This window comes from Scatophagus argus, chromosome 21 (assembly GCF_020382885.2).
Source record: "Scatophagus argus isolate fScaArg1 chromosome 21, fScaArg1.pri, whole genome shotgun sequence".
NCBI lineage: Eukaryota > Metazoa > Chordata > Actinopteri > Scatophagidae > Scatophagus > Scatophagus argus.
Genome location: NC_058513.1, coordinates 8,712,823 through 8,731,386, shown reverse-complemented (window position 1 = coordinate 8,731,386; position 18,564 = coordinate 8,712,823). Strand labels below are relative to the sequence as shown.

The following is an 18,564-nucleotide window of genomic DNA, read 5'->3' as shown; positions in this document are numbered from 1 at the left end:
TACTGATGCATTTGCAGTCTGAAGCTCTTCCCTTCGATGAGCCTTAACACCAGTAATCATGTGTCTATGCATTTGCAGTCTGAAGCTCTTCCCTTCGATGAGCCTTAACACCAGTAATCATGTGTCTCTCGCCTCAATTCCCAATTGTGGTCCGGCACCAAATGCACAGTTGAGTAGCAACCTAAATAGAAGAGACTGAAATGTTGCCTTTGCAAGCAGATGCAAAAAGCAGAAGGTTTATCTCTCTTTTCACTCTTCAACCTGCTAACCACAACACAGGAAGACACATTAGGCAGACAGGAAGCTGCAGCATGAAGGAGTATCTGTAGCAGCAGCACTGACTTACAATGATGCTGCCGAGTGTTTGTGACCTGTTTTATTTGCTTGCTAAGCTTCAACCAGGCTCCACTCCATAGAGATTCCTACAATTCACACTTGAAATTGTCCTACACTTGCTTTTATGATTATGGTGTTAACCATATTAAACATCTGTGTGGGCAGCATCTTACATCCTTTGACACCTACAGACAACTTCCAACAAGCCCATGGTGAGTTACCTGTGTTTTATGTATTGCACGCTGCACTGTACAGTTTAACCTTCACTAGCTAACTGACTCCAGCCATAGACTTTATCTTTCCATCATGACTTGGAGTCTGTATCTGTTCCAAGCTCTTGAAAATGGAATGAACTGAAGATTTCGACAGACCTTCACACACTTCGCATTGAGCTACAATACATTTCTGTTACATGACACCTCATCCGTAAAATGTTGATTGTGCAGCTGTGGCTTTTCTCCCCTGTGTGGTGTGCAAATTCAAGTGAAACAGCTGCTTATGCTTTTGTTTGTGGGTGATAAAAACATGTAGCTATTTGTGTGTATTTGTAGTTACTGAGCGTTTCTTAGTTTAAGCGATTCTGGCTATTAAGATTGTCTTTAAACTTAACGGAAGCTGACAAGCTGTCTCATTCTGAGGTCAGAGTTTTTTGAATCAGCTTCCTTTGAGAGAAGTTACGTGATCAGCGACAAACCTCAAAGGAAGGCAATTGCCATTTCCCGTCTTAATGAAACCTCAAACATTGTTTAAGTAAACTAAGTACTAAGTTTATGTTTTCAGCACATTCACTGCAGTTTAGCTAATATGCTGCGATGTGGAACCATAGCCTGCCAGTAATAAACTTTATTTATATACCACATTTCATACAAATAGATGCAACACAATGTGCTTTGCACAAGACAGAACATAAATATATGAGGCATAACGCATCAGAATCAAAAAAATCAAGTAGCATGTGTGTTTGTTGGTTGTTTAACCTTCACTTTTTTTACCTGAAAAAAAGCCAAATGAGTCAAATTAACTGCAAACAGGTGTGCAGGACCTTCAAAGTTAGAGTGACAAAGGAGACACAGCTGATCATCTCTACCTCACTTGTGTTGTTAGATGAGGAGGACATCAGATTAGACCGCAGCTTCATTGTTTGCAAATGCAAAGTCTTGTAAAGTCTTAGACAGAAATCCAAACACACACCGTGTACTGTGATACTGCTCAGCTAGCTACCCGGTGGCTAACGGTCAAGAGAGGTTTTACGTGATGAGCAGGGCAAGCTCGTAACCCCAAATTAAATTTACTTGGATGAATTTCTATAACTGACCCAAATATTTGTATTTGATTTATATTTTGCAAGAAGAGGAAAGGCAAGGGTTTTGTTTGTTGACACATTTAGCATATGATAAACAATTAACATAGGACCCTGGGAAATGTAATTTTTATTTTAATAAATGTTACAGGCAACCAATGAAAAGATTTATGGCCGTGGAAGAAATGTATGTACATTTTGGGTTTGGAATATTCCTAAAGCAGCTGCAGTTTTTACAGCACAGTTTACAGTAATTAAGATGGAAGCCTGGATGAAAGACAGAATGCCAGACCTTGGTTAAGATCTTTTTGTGGCAGAAAACCACTTGAGTGGTGGTGTTTGACCTGAGGTAATACATGTTAATTTGTGAGGCTGGCACCAATAATGCTTTTATTCAGGCTGTACTAAGGCAGCTTTCTTTATTTTTCTTAATATCTGTTGTCCCAGGTTCTTATGTAAAGACTTTTGGATCAATATATGCATGGTGGTTCACTGAGCTGATGCTACAGAAGCTACATTACATTTAGCTATAGATTCTCAGTGCACATGCAGAGAGCTAAGAGCCATGTGTTCATCTTTAAAATTCAAAATAGATCTTAACATTATCAGTTAAAGCGTTGGAACAAATTCATCTATACAATGCAGTCTCATTTTATAGTAAGATGCATCATCAGATCATCAGACCAGCAATGCATTAAAAAATAAAATATTGGAAACACACTTTAAAGAGTTTGGTCTCGACCTGCTCTAATTGGAAAGTGCCCTGAGACAACTTTTGTTGTGACTTGGCACTATATAAAATAAACTGAAATTGAATTGAACATTAGGAGCAATAAGAGTGGACAATGGAAAAATGTATGGAAGTTATTGAGGTCTCACTCAATTTCTTCTCCCCCTTAATCACAGCCTCCCCTGCCTAGTTTACAGTAGTTGCCTCATTGTGTAAATAACACTGTTTTGTATTGTGTAGACACAAACACGAACATCTGAGGACAGAAACCATCAAACTTTCTCATGGAGAGAAAGGCACATTATGATTCCATCCTGGACCGAAGCAAACGCATTATGTGGCAGGACGACTGCTATGTGGATCTTCAGTCAACGCCCTGCTCTGCCTCTTCACAAGCACAAACGGAGGGTAAGAGTTTGTTCAGCTGGTTCCTCATGATCAGCATTGTTCAATTTGAGATGGCTTTAGAGTCAGAAACTGCGTTCCCCAAAACTCTTCAGTCTCAATTAATTTTGAGCAAACAAGCATAAACAGAGCAGCGAACAAAGACAACAGAACATCAGATTCAGATGAAAGGGTTTGTAATTAAGTCTTCTAAATGTTATGGAAAAGTTATTTTTCCCTGTTTTCAGTTTTTAAAAAAGACATTTTTGAAGCATCATAAGGAGGAGGATTATTTTGTGTCAAAGTTTGGTGAGACTGTGTCTGGTGAGGATTTGAAGGTAACGGGTCAGAACTGAAGTCTGTACAGCAGAGGACATGTGGGAAAAATAAAAAGAACCAGCTTGACAGCAGGGGTTGTTAAGAAGAGAGGATTTTAAAAATGAAACAGAAGATGTGACTTTTTCAAAGACCAAATTGGTTGGAATTTATTTAAATACTGACTGTTTGCTAACAAGCTTGCTTCAGATTTATATATATATGTCTAAATTTTTTTGTGTTAATATGGTAGTTTTTAACGGAGAATTAATTTTGCATGATGTCTACCCTCACCTGTCATGATAAGAAATGTACTGTATACTATTAAATGTACCATTTAAAGAGTGAAGATATTGTTTGTGACAGTTGCCTAGTTACTGGTATTCATAAACTGTAACATAACGCTAACCGCATTCACTTACCAGTTTCCTGGGGGAAATCCTGATACATATTGAATCTTATTGAAATTATTATGATCTTTCACAAGAATTAGAACCTGGAAAATGTCAGAACTGCTTGTAAGGTTGTTTTGGAAACAACTTGTTTGGATTGATATATTTGCTTGGCTGTTATGCACTATGCTAAGCTTTGTGCCTTTCAATACTTCATACTTCACTCCAAGGTCAAATTTAGATTAAGCCATGCAAATGCAGTTCATTTTATACAACAATTGCAATTGAAATTGAAATGTACTGCACATATTCTTCTACTTATACTCTTTGGAGGTAATATCAAGGCAAGCACAGTGGATTGTTAGAATAAATAATAATTGATTAAATAATTGAGAGAATAAGATTCGGAAAGGTGTGTTTTTGTGTGTGTTATAAGGAGTATGATCAGCATATAGACCAGTTTTACAGAACAAGCAATCAAGTGCAGGGGATGAACCTGACCATACCAAGGAAATTCACAGTAAAGATTAGAGAAGGACAAGAGAAAAGAAAAAGAAGAACGGGCTTTTATTCGGAATTATTATGCAATTTAATTACCTAACAAAAAGTCAAGTAAGTCAATTGCCTTCAAATATTTATGGTGATGTGAAGCAGTTGGGAGCAGCATGAACCTTCAGGCTCTAATAAAATACATTTTACTGAAAAAAATATTGTCCTCTGCTGCACATAATAAGAATGACTGGCATCTGTTTCTTAATAAATAATGGCAACAGTTTATAGTTTTCAGTGACTGATTGACTGGAAAGTTACATTTTTCAGCATTCTCTGTAATGAAGTCTCACAAAAAGATGAAAAAGATTAAAACATGCTCTTTTGCAATGCACCAGGTTTTTCTACTGTTCATCAAAAAAGTTGTTAATTATCGTTTGACAGTCTCAGTGATCATTTATCTACCTTTTTTTTTTTTCATTTGGGTTTAGATCATGGCTGGATCCAAAAATACCAAGACCAGCTGCAACGCTTCATTACAACCCCCTTCCTTGAAGGACTGCTAACCCATTTGAAAAAATTTGAAGTACTGAGCTCAGCGGAGGAGACCAGGATCAAGGAAGTGGGCGGGCTGCGGGACCAAGTTAACATGCTCACAACTATTGTTGCTGGGAAGGACACTCGAGGGTCTGATGTCCTTCAGGGCTTTATAGAGAACTCAGATACTCAGGTGGCCCAGCTCATTTTAAACCATGGTAAGGGACTTGAAATGGGATTTACTCTCTGTGTTCTGTGGTCATTTTTTTAAAGGGTGAAAATTGCTATCAGCAAGTAGTTTAGGCATCTGGTAGCTCAGTTGACAGAGCAGATCATCCAGTTGTTTGATTGCTCTTAACAGCATGTCAAAGTATCATTGACCAAGATATTGAACTCCAAACAGCTCCCAGTGAGTTCATAAGTGTTGTGCTGTGTATGAATGCATACATGTAAATTAAACTCAGTGGAAAGCACCGCTCTTGAGATAGAAGTGCCATGAATGCAATCATTTCCCTGTTTGAACTTCTTGTTAATCAAACAAACCTGACAATTTTCATATAGCAGTCATTTTCCTTTTCTGCAGATTCCATGGTGAAGAAGCATAAAGAGGAGCTGCTACAGCGATATGAGCAGTGCAGAGACAGAGATTCAGTAAGCTGCACCAAACTGAACATCTCCTCTAGAACCTTACTTATGGTTGATGGACTTTCTGACCTTCAGCAAAAGGAACATGACTTAATGCAGGTGGGGGTGACTAGAGGAAAGAAAAGAAATCATCTAAGACAGCTCCCGCTGGCCAAACTCTGGGAGCCCTTGACCCGGGTCAGTTTACCTCCCAGGGTCTCGCTCACTGTCGGGGTTGCCGGTATCGGTAAGACAACCTGGGTCCGACACTTCATTAGACAGTGGAGCCAAGGGGCCATCTGTCCAGATGTAAGCTTCGTCTTGCCCTTCACTTTTTGTGAGCTGAACTCATTGGAGAAACTTTCTGCTGAGAGGCTTGTGAAAATGGCTTTTCCTCATTTAACAGACCCCAGTCTGGTCCTGAGCAGCTCCTGCCGCACACTGATAATACTTGATGGTTTGGATGAATTCCGCTACACTTTGAATTTCTCAGATGCAGCGCCTTGCAATGACCCAAAGAAAGAAGTGTCCATTGATGACCTGGTTACTAATATCATCCGAGGGAATTTGCTCCCTGACATAGCGGTGTGGGTGACGTCCAGGCCAAGAGTTGCCTCACTCATCCCTGGTGGACTGGTTGACAGGGTGACAGAGATCCCAGGATTCAGCCCAAAGGACATCCAGCTCTTCCTAAACCACCATTTCTCTGAGAGTGATTTCGCTAGTAAAATATGGGCACACCTGGAGTCCCATAAGATCTTAATGGTGATGTGCTATATACCATGCATTTGCTGGATAGTAGCTGATACTCTGATGTACATCATGCAGAGTGGAACACAAGAGAGCCTTCCAAAGACTTGTACTGAACTGTATGCTCATTTTTGTTCCATGAAGGCAGAAGTAGGTGAACCACGAGGCAGGGAGCCTGTAAAAATTGATCAGCTCCATGGAAGCAATCGTAAGCTGCTGGGGAATCTTGGACGACTGGCATTTTATGGACTTCTCAAACACAAGTACACCTTCAGTGAGCAAGACCTCAGGACCTATGGAATAGATCTGCTGTTAACTCAGTGCAGTCTTGGTGCTGGAGTTCTTGTTCGGGAGGAGTCACCCATACACACAACATATCGGTTCACTCATTTGACTCTTCAGGAGTTTCTTGCAGCTACTTTCTACCATGCCTCTTCCAAAAGGGCCATTTTTGACTTATTCTCAGAGAGCACTATGTCTTGGCCCAAGATTGGTTTCCAGAACCACTTCAGAAGTGCCATTCAGCACTCACAACAAGCTGAAGATGGTCACTTGGATGTGTTTGTGAGGTTTCTAACAGGCCTGCTGTCGTCACTGGCACTGAAACCTCTCGCCGGGCTTCTCGCCCTTGGGAAAGATGATGGCAATCAGAAGGCATGGGCAGCAGGGTTTTTACATGGCCTCTTGGTCAGCGGAGGTGCTGTCGTGTCCCTCCGTGCAGTCAACCTAGCTTACTGTTTACAGGAGCTACAACATACAGAGTTGTTGCGAAGTGTAGAGGAAGATTTACAGCTTGGTAACCTAGCAGGAAAGTTAACACGGGCTCACTGTGTTGTGCTGGGCTACCTGCTGCACGTTTCTCCTGAGTGCAGTGAACAAACCAACCTAACAGGATCTCTGAACTACACAACGGTGAAATGTTTGCTCCCACAGCTGTTGTACTGCAGCCATCTCAGGTCAGCTACCTAAAATGCTGTCTTCCCATAAATTAAAAGGCATACTGAAGGGTGAAACTTATGGCTTATCTACTCCACAGGTTAGAGAATAATCATTTCAAAGATGATGTCATGGAATTGCTTGGGAGCCTCCTGAGCGCCAAGGATTGCCATATCCAGAGGATAAGGTGAGATCACATAAACAACTTTACAACTTCTTAAAATATGGAATGTTGTTTATATCTATATCTATATAAATACATATATAGATACGGATTGCTGATTGCTCATGTAAATGGTGACTTTTAATTACGAGTTAGTGCCAGTCTTGATGTGTAAGTGAAAATATATGCGGTGAAAATGAAGAAAGTGATTATCATTAATATTTTGTACAACATGATTGTAACCTCTTTTATTCACTCTTTCAGTTTGGCAGAGAATTCCATCGGCAACAAAGGTGCCAAAGCCCTGAGTCGAGCCCTTCTTGTGAACCGGACGTTGACTTTTCTCGAGTGAGAATCTTTTTGGCGCTTTACAGCCGATTTAAGTGAACAACCATAATGTCTTGAGTTCATTAGAGGAAACTGGGGTGTGCCTCTCGAGAGGGCGATCGGAGGACAAAAGTGGGCCTTTATTTTAAAATGCTTTTATTTGGAAGGAGATGAAAAAAATTGGCATGGGTTGATAATCTTTGAATAATGTGATCAAATCTTTGTCAGAGATCTATAGTGTTTCGCTAAAAAATAGATCTTCATTTGGTGAACATTTTGAAGCACATTTCTACATCATGAATACTTTCTAGTCTATGTAGTTTTATTCACTTAATGCTTATCTGCCATTCACCAAATTGCTGCAGTTCTTATGGTCTTTATCTTTATAGTTCACAGCCATTTGCTTTACTACACAGTGTTTCTCTAATCTAACAACATATTTATAATTTAGCCTCCGGAACAACAAAATCGGCTCTAAGGGTGCAAAGTTCCTGGCAGAGGCTCTTAAAATGAACCAAGTCCTAATATCAGTCAAGTGAGTATAATTGCCATAGATTTTAGTTTATTCACACAGTGACCCTGCAAAATCCCAGTCTAACACTTGAACATGTGTAATTGCTGAAAAACCACAAATCAGCTTCCAGAACAATGCCATTGAGGAGGAAGGTGCTCAGGCCCTTGCAGACATTTTGCAGTGCAACCGCAAACTGGTGTCTCTGAAGTGAGTTTCCTCTGCCTTTTACTTGTGTTTGATGCATGTCCTGTACATAGCGTGTGTGTGTGCTGCATGCTGATGTCAAGTAACCAGTTTTTCTCTCCTGCATGTAATCATTCAGTCTAAAGAAGAATACGATTGGAGCAGGAGGAGCCAAAAAGATTGCTGATGCGCTGAAGACAAACCAGACTCTTACAAAGCTGATGTAATCTTAATTTAAAATATTACTTTGCTATACTGAGCTTGTTAATGTCATACTGCACTTTTCTACAGTCACAGTTGGTGCAATTATGGAGTCAATTTGCCCAGTGGATTATTCCTCTTTTTATGTTCTTCACATTTCTTGTGGATTTTTCTAGGATTTAGTTATACAGTAGCTCACTAATAGACAACTTGTTGCCTAATTTGCTCACACAGTTGGCTATGCTTCATGTTCAGCTCACAAATAATGATAAATTAGAACCTTGATAACAACAGAGCCTGTAATTCGGCCCCATACTGACTCTAAAGATTAATGATTTTACTTTTTTGTGTGTTCGGTCTATTTTTTGTTCTTGTCCTCAGTCTTTGTAGCAACCAGCTGGGAGACAAAGGAGCAATCGCTTTGGCAGACGCGTTGGCCGTTAACCACACTCTGCTGTCACTGCAGTCAGTACTTTGTGTAGCCTCTTCATTATCACCTTCTATTCAAAAGTTTCCTGTTAATGCCTTTTAATATTGTGGGTCATTAGAGTTCAGTTCTGTGCAGTGTGATGCAGTTTGTCTTATCAGTAATTCACTGCAGTTGTGTTTGACCTTATTTTTGGCAGACTTCAGAGTAACTCCATCAGCAACAAAGGGATGACAGCATTAACCAAAGCACTTAGACTGAACCGTGGACTTGTCTCCTTGAAGTGAGTATTAAACGTGAAACTTCTCTCTGGTAGCTCTGGTTCTCTACCAGGTAGCTTTCCTGTAACAACCCAAAAGTCATTAAGGACTTGATGCTGCATGTATAATAATCATGTTAGATTTACAATAAGGTTTATGAAAAGTGCTAACTCATGGTTTCTTGACCTGAGTCAACCTCGTTGAACTTAATTAGACTCATCTATGATTACAATTCTTCAAAGTAACGGTTTGATTTGATTTGTGAACTACGTTATCTGCTGTCTTATTGAAGAGTTAATTGAGTCAAATTCTTTATGTTATATCCAGGCTAGCCTTTGTTCCACTAGCTTTGTTAGCTCACGGCAAGCTCCCATTGACCATTTATGTCATTGGTCTTTCTGGAAAATTAAAACATGTTCCTGGAGTTTCCATATTAAGATAAATTGGGATCCATAGTAGCACTTGGTGTTAAAATCTAAAAAGGTGAGAAAATTAAATACTGAATCAACACAACACTAGATTGTATTATTTTATTAACACCCTCATGTCATTTTATTTATTTATTGTTATTTGATGTCAGTGAGACTTTCCTCACCCTGATCCCAGTGAACATGTAATTGGATTTATATTCAGCTCTATCCATTCTCTGCTCACTGCAAGCAGTATGTAAATAAATGCTAATCAAATATGATATGCCCTATGGACTAGAGACTTGCCATCATTTCCTTTTTTTCTGTCTGGTTAGTTTAAGGGAGAACTCAATCGGTGTGGAGGGAGCAAAGAACATGGCCCACGCTCTCCATGAAAACAACTCTCTTCAAGAACTTGAGTGAGTCACCTCATTTACAGCAGCACAAAGTGTAGACTTACGCCCCACAGAGGTATGGAAATATCCAACTGTTCAGAAAATGTCACTCCCCCAGACTATATCATGTCACTCAAGGCTATTGTATGATGGAAAACTGCAAATCCAATGAAGTTAAAAAGCCATGTCTTTTTAAAAAGCATATGTCTTATAGAAAACCACAATAGACTTAGAATTACATATAATGCAGATAATGAAGTCCTGGACACCCTCTCAGAGAGTTTGTAATATATTTATTGTGTATATGTGTGTCTTTGTGTGTGTGTATCTCAGTCTCACAGCCAACCTGCTGCATGATGAAGGGGTACAAGCTATAGCTGGTGCGATCAAGGTTAATCAAGGCATCACCTCGTTGCAGTAAGTGAGGCTTGTAATGCAAATGCAAGCACACAAATAGACACACATGAGCCTGCTAGTAGATCCATTATCGCCAGCTGTGCTTGCTTTAAGAATGCTCCTCAGTACCTCAACAATGGTACAAGAATAAATAAGGCAGCTCCATTCTATTAGCCTCTCTAGTGCAAACAAGTTATGCAGTTGCACACTATTAAGAGATTTCTAAATATCAGAATATATAACATTAGGCAGCTATTTCTTGTAATGCATACTGCTTAGAAGATTGATTAGAATGTCCCCTTGTCCTGTTAAATCTGGTCTGATTAATACTGTAATTCTAACTATCAATCAAATACCTTTGATTGATAGTTAGTTATAAATACCAGTATATATAATGTTAAGGGGATTCAACTCAGTAGTTTCCCCTCAACTGTATCTTTTAATGTTTTTAACTTACTTTTACAGCATGTTTACTGTTATTTAGTAATTTTTCTCCACTTTCTATAAACATGTTTTATGGCTCCTTTAGGCAGCTTTTTTTCAGTCAAAAAAAAAAAAGCTCTAAAACCGCACTGTACACTTCCTGCCCAGCACCAAACAGGTGCACATAATGGAGCATTAAGAAGTTAAAGAGACATAGCCAGTTAAACCGTTATGTGACATGACGTGAAATTTATGCTATTTGCCGTGCCTCCTCAAATAAGTGAATACGCTACTCTTTGTTACTATGTTCACATTCAGGAAGTGATAATATGCCAGCGTTTGTTTACAGCTTTTTGTGCTGCCTCCTCAGTGGCCAAAACATAAATGAAATAAATTATATTCATCAATAAATTAGGCAGCATTTGCCACATATTTGACATTGTGTGCATTACATCTCTTCTTACAGTCTCCAGTGGAATTTCATCAAGTCCTCCGCCACTAAAGCGCTGGCCCACGCACTCCTCTCAAATGCAACCATGCAGCTCCTGGAGTAAGTCCAATAGTTCAGACATCATTGTCAGCCTCATTTCACTCACTTCTTTTCCAAACACTCTTTTCTTTGTATTTAAATTGATCTTTCCCAAATCTCAAAGCTGTATTCAGTCAAGGGAGTCTGAATTGACATTACTATGAGCAAATAACAAGCTGTAGGATTTTATTGATCGGTCGTGGTCTTATCAACCACTAAACAGTGATGTGAAATTTCCTTCTTTTGCTGCAGTCTACAGGAGAATGCTATTGGGAATGAAGGCGTCATTTTTCTTGCTGATGCTCTGAAAACCAACACATCCCTGCGTACATTATGGTTGGCATTACAGTTGTTGTTTTTTTTTTGTTGTTGTTGTTGTTTGTTTGGCAGTTTTTATATACATACATAGAAATATACCTTCACATAAAACTTTGATTGACTAATAGCTTGCTGTCTTATATTATTTACCCCAGGACTGTTTTGTGTGCTTTCTCTTTAGTCTCCAGGGTGTTTCAGTGGGCACAAGTGGTGCCATTGCAATGGCAACGGCTCTAACGACCAACCAAACCCTGCAAACATTAGAGTGAGTTCAAAGCTCCGTCTTGTGTCAAACTCTCCATTTTTTCTTTGACATTAGGCCTCTTACTGTACGGTAATCCAGTGTTTTAAAGCCAGAATATTTTGTGCATAGTCATTTAAAGCTGACAGCATCCCAGTTATGATAAACCATCATTTGACTCAAATAGGACTGCTGGGTTGATGGCAAGTATTGTTACTTCTCTTGGAAGTCATGTCTTTCTATGACTCTATCTGAAACACATTTACAGTGTCATTTGTTTGCTTTATAGATTTGATAGCTTTTGATTGTCTGTTTTGGATTGTGGAATTTGTCAGTGTTTGTCAGTTTCAGCTCAACAGTGCCAGCATCCAATGTAACTGATCTGACTGCAGTCTGACAAAGCTTACTTGTAACTGGCATGATTTAGAACAATAAAATGTAAGAACAAAAACAAATCTCACAATGCAGAGGATGGGCTTAAAATATGGGCTTTGCCTCATGTTTCTAAATGGCAACAATAATAACCGTCTGTGAGAAACTGCGTTGTGAACTAAAGTCTGGAGCAGAGTCGGAGCCAGACAAGCCAGGGGAGCTCTTTGTTTGCTGTTATGCAACAAGCACTGGGCAGCTCACATTCTGAAGCTGTGAAGAATTCATTTTATAATAATAATAATAATATATTATAATATAATAATAGTCTATGCAAATGTCTTGTCTCTTTTGTTGTTGTGTTACACTCTGATTTTACATGCTTTACACACTTACTGTTAGCACATTTTGCACTTTTTCAGCCTCCGAGGAAATGCTGTAGGGATGGAGGGAGCTAAGGCTCTGGCTAATGCATTGAAAAGCAACAGAAGCCTGAAGTCACTGAAGTAAGTCCTGACGCTTATAATGATCCACATGAGCCAAAATCTGAATATTTGTACAGTTACAGAGTATAAAGCCCTTGACAGCAGGAGCAGCCAAATTACTGCTCTAGTGTGTGTCATACAGTCTGTTTTACCCACTTTAATTTAAGAAGTGGTATAAAAAAGACTTAGTCTCTGATCACAGGGCAGCACCTCGCGTCTGATTCATCTCCTCCACTAATGATCGAGCTTTATTCTTAGTGTTTGTTAACTGTGACTGTTGGTTAAAAACTTGCTCTACTTCGTTGTAGGTCTAGGTAGCCCCTAGTGATTCATATGTACTGAACTTGTGTTTATTTTTGGGAGCAAATGTTCTGCCAAATCTTAAATCACTGAACATTTGAGAGAAAAGAAAAATGTGTGTGTGTGTGTGTGTGTGTGTGTGTGTGTGTGTGTGTGTGTGTGTGTGTGTGTGTGTGTGTGCATCATTAGTCTGCAGGAGAACTCTCTGGGTATGGATGGAGCCATATTCATTGCAACGGCCTTGAAGGGGAACCACCAGTTGACATACATCAAGTGAGCTTTCTTTTTTACACCTCTGTCTCTTTATTGTATGCGACTGGTGGCTTTATTGTTGTTTGATTGATTGATTTTTATGGATATAGAAGAAAATTAAGAGCAGGACAGACAGAGAGCTCTGGTCCTTTAAAACAGTAAGCATCAGCAATCCAAATGCAACCTTATAAGAACTACAGACTTTTTAATTTGGTCGCAATCAGTACATCACGAAATCATTTCACAAGTAAAAACATAATGAAAGCTTAAAAAATGATTACATTCTGCTCAGACTTAAAACTGACCTCTTGTTTTTGCAGTTTGCAGGGAAACGGCATTGGAGAATCCGGAGCAAAGGTCATATCTGATACTATACGAGCCAACGCTCCAGGCTGTGTGGTTGACATGTAACCAAGAACTTCTACTGAGGAAGGTCACGCCTGTAGCTCAGTAATAACAGCGCACAATGTTATCAGAGCATACACGATGTAGTTTAGTTAAATTTTAACTGTATGTTGATACTTAAATATCACTTTTAAACTGTTATACTAGTTTAAGTGTATTTTTAGATAGATGTTTGCATATTTATTTTGACATTATTATTGAAATGGCAGTTGCCATCAAATGTTATTTCAGCATGTTTTTATGTGAAATACTCTCACCATCTGTAGTCACAAAGTGGAGCTGCATCCCTCTTTAGCTCTCCTAACTGATGTGTCATTCTATACTTTGTTAGAATGAAAGAAAAAGACATATAGGATTAAAACAGATAAAATGGACACTGCAATTCGCATGGCATCATTGTCATTTTCCACACTCCTTTCCACGTCTGCTTTGCTGATGTATAAAATTCATGTACAAAACATCTCATGGTGACAAACTTACTCAGTGTGGACACGTGCATCAGTCTGGTTCTCCTGACAAGCTGCAGAATGTGTAGCACACATGTGAGCTTATAGCTGCTGCTTCCTTATAAAGGAAGGACATAAAGGACATAAAGGAAACACACAGACACCAGCCCCATGGGGTTTGAAACAAAGTAATTAATTGTCTTAAAGCTTCAACCGGTATCCATGGAAAAAGAAAAACAAATAGATGATGGTTTGAACAGGGTCTTATAGAACTTGTTATGGATCTATACAGTCTTTGTTTGGGCTTCTGCAAGTGATCACTGTAGAGAAAACAAGAGAGGAGCAGTTCAGAGCTTTACCCAAGGAGACACCAGATATTTAGCTGGATATTTTATATCCATAAGTATAAGTAGAGTGAGACCTTACTTGAGAGCCTAAACTGCATGGGTAGAAATTCATTAATTTCTTCAAAACACAATCCCATCATAGAAAGAAAAAAAAAAAAAAAAAAAAACACCTGCGTTGCGGCGCCTCAGCCTGGAGGAGGGCTGTTTTATTTACCCGACCACACATGCAAACAAAAACAGTGTTTGAAAGACACTTAAAGAAAGTTAATGGGAGAACGCACACACCTCTGATGGAAGCTCTGACCTCCATATTAACACGTTTTGACAGACACGCTAATTGGTGGCACAGATCCAGCAAAAATATTCAGACAAAATATTGTGAATGCTCCCTCTCATACATTTCATTTCACTCCATAATTTGTTGGTAACAATGTGCCTCCTCATAATGAGCTTGACATTCATCCACTTCTCAGTTTGCAAAATGTTTTAGATGACTGTCCACTGTTTTTCAGGAACTCAGGAGCAAACAATATGACCCATTTACCCTCCACCTTTATAACAATGGCGACTGGTTTCCGCTTAGTGGAGTTTGATGAATTAAAGCTCTAGTTTTTGCACTTCCCCTTACAAATAACAGCTTAAGAAGATGTTATCTGGCTTCACTGAGCCTAAAAGTCACAGTCTTGCTAAGCAGTCGTGGTGGTTATCAACTTGATATGTCAACCCAAGATTTTCCAGTGTAGTCACATAAAAGGAGAAGCATTTGCAGCATGGCCAAGAGGTCACGTTAGCTGATGAGATGCCATGCAGACAGCTTGCAGCAAGCAGCTGTCACTCATAGTGACCCTGACTTTTATTAAGTAAGTTTAAACTCAATGCAGAATGGAGAAATTAGCTGTAGAGACCAAAAGGTTTTTCATGCCAGGCTGCAAAAAAGTTTATTTACGCCGTAACATTTAGAATTTCAACATGGTGGTATTTTCACAAGAGCTAAAGCTGGGGGCAGTCTACTGGATAAACTCTAAAACCTTTGATAATGGATCATTTACTCACCAAAATATGCAAACATACCATAATTCCCCTTCAGGTTTGTTAGAACTATAAATGATTATTTATATAGTGTCGTTAAAATGCAGACAGGTATGTCTTGTTTCCATGTGAAAGGAGATGGATTCCTCTTGTGTGATTGAAGTAAGCCATTGAGAACAAGCAGCCTGTTTTGCAATAAAACAGCACAATGACAAACAGACACTTGTATTCTCAATGCATCTTTGAATGACTGTATGTGTCAAACATGTCAAACATGCATCCACCATGACTTCTTTTACCAGAGGGAGTGCGATGGCAGTTCAAGCTTGTGCACAAATGTACAATTTAATATTGACTGACATTTATAAACCATGTGTACACTCTGTGTGACACAGCCGACGCAAACCCTTCTAATGCATATTTCAGACTTTGACTATCAGTCCCAGAGTACCATATTGCTCCCAGCAGTAATCAGCAGGAAGATTTTCCCATCTTGATAGAATTCAGAACTGGTGCTGGTTTGTTTTTTACTCCTTTTGTCATTTTGCACTCTCTCGTTCTTTTCTCGCTGCAGTTCTTTTGCCTTCAGATTTTATTCACACTCTCCAATGTTTCCATAATTGATGCAGCAGTCCGAGAGCTCAATGAGATTATTTTCATTAACTCAGAAAATACCAACAAGATACAAAGGTTTTTTTTTTAAAAAAAAAAAACAAAAACAAAAAACTAGGCTTTAGCTGTTAGGTTTTTAACAAAGGTGGACTCCAAATAAGCAGCCAAACAAAGAAAGAGTAAAAGTTAAAGAAAGGCCAAGTCCAAGCAGCAGGTGAGTGCATAAAAACAAAAAGCAGACAAAAGCTACTCTTCCCTGAGACAAACCCAAAGTCCAATTAGGTGGTCTTTAACTGGTCTTTAAGGAGCAGCGGAATTGATGAGGAGACTGGATAATGATGAGGATCAGGTGTGTAGGTGAGTGGCTGACAGGAGGAGATGCTCCACTCAAGTTGGACAGGTAAACACAAACACTGACCAATCACTGAAAGAACAGGAAGAAACAAGGAGAAACACAAAATAAAGAACAGCACTAACACTCCCAGCTGCCCAATGTCATGATGTACTAGAATACTAATTAGTATATCATCCCATTAAAGATACTGTAATATAGATTATAACACATAATTGAAAAGTTTTTATTAAACAATCTTTTATCTTCTTTTTTTTATTACAGTTGCAATAAGTAATATTATACTAGATTCTCTCTTTGACGCACATTTTCCTGCCTATGCTCTCACCAAAGAAAGAGATTTTGTTAGATGACATCTGAAAAGAAATTGATGATGTCTGTCCATGAATAATTACAGTTGTACAGGGGAGCAGTGCTGTGAACGCTGACAAGAGATGGGACCCTTGTTTCTTCAGTTTGTACACTCTGATGGTCAGTGGAGTTGCTTAATAAAAGACAGTAAAATAACAGAAAAAGCTACTGTAGCTTCACAGCAGTGGCTGCACACTTGGGTCAAGTGGGTAGCTGTTATAATTACTTTGCTATGAATGCAGAAATCAGTAGCAGTAGGTACACATATGAACTGCAAGGACCTCGATTTAATTACAGTATATCTGTCATATAAATAAGTGTGGGCTGTCCTGGGCGTGCTGTGAGCGTGAGATGAATAAAAATAAAGCAGTCACTCACTTACATCCATCCTGTGACAATCTGTCACCCTTTGCTCTAATTTCAACTCAAATCAAAAACTAGCCTGCTGTATTTTTCCTGCTGAGCATTTAGGAGGCGGATATTGCCTTAGACGGAACACCTGTCTGACACTGCAGCTTATTGAAAAACAACTAGAATGATGGTTATTATAGCTTCTTTGTTTTTGGATTCAGTGACAGTGATTGTGTGTGACTCTGCTGACTGACAGGAGCTACACCAGATTTAGAAGTGAAAGCAGCTCGGTGAGCACCTGTGCAGTTTTACTAATACAGTTTCTGTACAGGAAGAAAATTCTTACGGAGTAAATCTTATGCCATAACACGAATGTTAACAATCGCTGCAGAATTAAAAAAAATATTATTTCACAAAGTTTAGAAAGATTTCTGAAGCTCTCAATGTTTTGCAAAGCGCTGTGTACGTTATTGCTGATATTTTTAGGGATCTGAGCTCTTAGACATTCTGACTCTACAGCTAACGCAGGGCTCATTCTATGTTCATTTCCCTTGTGTACAGTGGCTGCTCTCCCCCAGTCACAGCAGACACTGTGTCTTTTTGTTTTGTCACGCTGTGGTAGCAAGGGAGGTGGGCTCATGTGAAAAAGCTCTCTCCAGTTCAGTTCAGTTATTTTTTGAGACGTTTTAGTAGTCATATAGAGAAATGAAAAGAGCTTGACTTCATGTCCTTTTGCACTGATATTTCTGAATAATAATAATAATAATAATAAAAGAATAAAATAACTAAAGAATGAAAAAAAATAAACAAGCTGGCAGTGTAAAAACATAGTCAGCACGGTTTCTCAGTGACTGCCTTGACCCTGAAAACAAACCTGTGTTTGAGTCCCCATGAATGACCCTCTTGAGAATGCATATGTATGGGTTTGCCAGAAGAGGGTCAGCACGGCATGTAGCGTTTCACAAAAGTCAGTATTTTTTATTTTTTCTTGGCCACTTGAGGACAGTGAAAAAAAAAGCTATACACACAACACCGACATATTGCCTTGTACTCATTTGGAGTCATGATTTTGTGCACCTGGCAAATTTACAGAAGTCTAATATTCACTCTGCCACCACCTACTGTTGAGAAAAGCATCTGATTCTGTCAGTTAAATTTCCCACTGTGTTCACCACTGTGAAAGAGACAAAAGCATGGATGCTAGAACATTTATCAAGCCATCATCTCTAGCAAACTGCAATATTACATCCTCAAGTCTCTGTTTAAAAGCACGTCAGCTGCTGCTTCTCATTCAGTGAGTCATTCTTGAGTCCTTAGAAAATTAACCGCTCTGGATTGCTTCAGCACTCTCAATAAATGGTGAGTGACCAAAATGCATCTCTTAACATAAACCCAGTAGACCTTTGAGATGTGCAGACAATAGTTCATCCCAGAATCAAATCCAAATATTATGAAGCCACACATGCAGCACCTGGAGAGAACTTTGATCGAAGGCACTTATTAATTCTAAATCAGCTGCAAATGCATCTTTTCTAGCTTTACTCTTGGCTGAAGTTTGGGATTTTTTATTTTTCAATATTTATTTTATTATTTACTTTTGATATCTAAGTCTCTTGACTTTTTCTTTTTTTGTGTTTGTTTTGTTTGACATTCTTCTGACATTTTATTTCATGTCATTTTTGCTG

At 39.0% G+C, this 18,564-nt stretch overlaps 1 protein-coding gene across 1 annotated transcript; it reads left to right on the top strand.

The window, feature by feature from the left end:
* The first annotated feature begins 296 nt into the window (after window positions 1-296).
* On the top strand, window positions 297-14,373 carry nlrc3 (NLR family, CARD domain containing 3). The gene is made up of 19 exons (XM_046377628.1): window positions 297-548; window positions 2,607-2,774; window positions 4,438-4,701; window positions 5,067-6,813; window positions 6,894-6,980; window positions 7,221-7,304; window positions 7,735-7,818; window positions 7,921-8,004; window positions 8,120-8,203; window positions 8,563-8,646; window positions 8,808-8,891; window positions 9,614-9,697; window positions 10,007-10,090; window positions 10,959-11,042; window positions 11,274-11,357; window positions 11,521-11,604; window positions 12,372-12,455; window positions 12,924-13,007; window positions 13,307-14,373. Exons 2-19 carry the CDS (start codon window positions 2,651-2,653, stop codon window positions 13,395-13,397), a joined length of 3,405 nt encoding a protein of 1,134 aa, XP_046233584.1. The 5' UTR covers window positions 297-548; window positions 2,607-2,650; the 3' UTR covers window positions 13,398-14,373.
* Window positions 14,374-18,564: the final 4,191 nt, after the last annotated feature.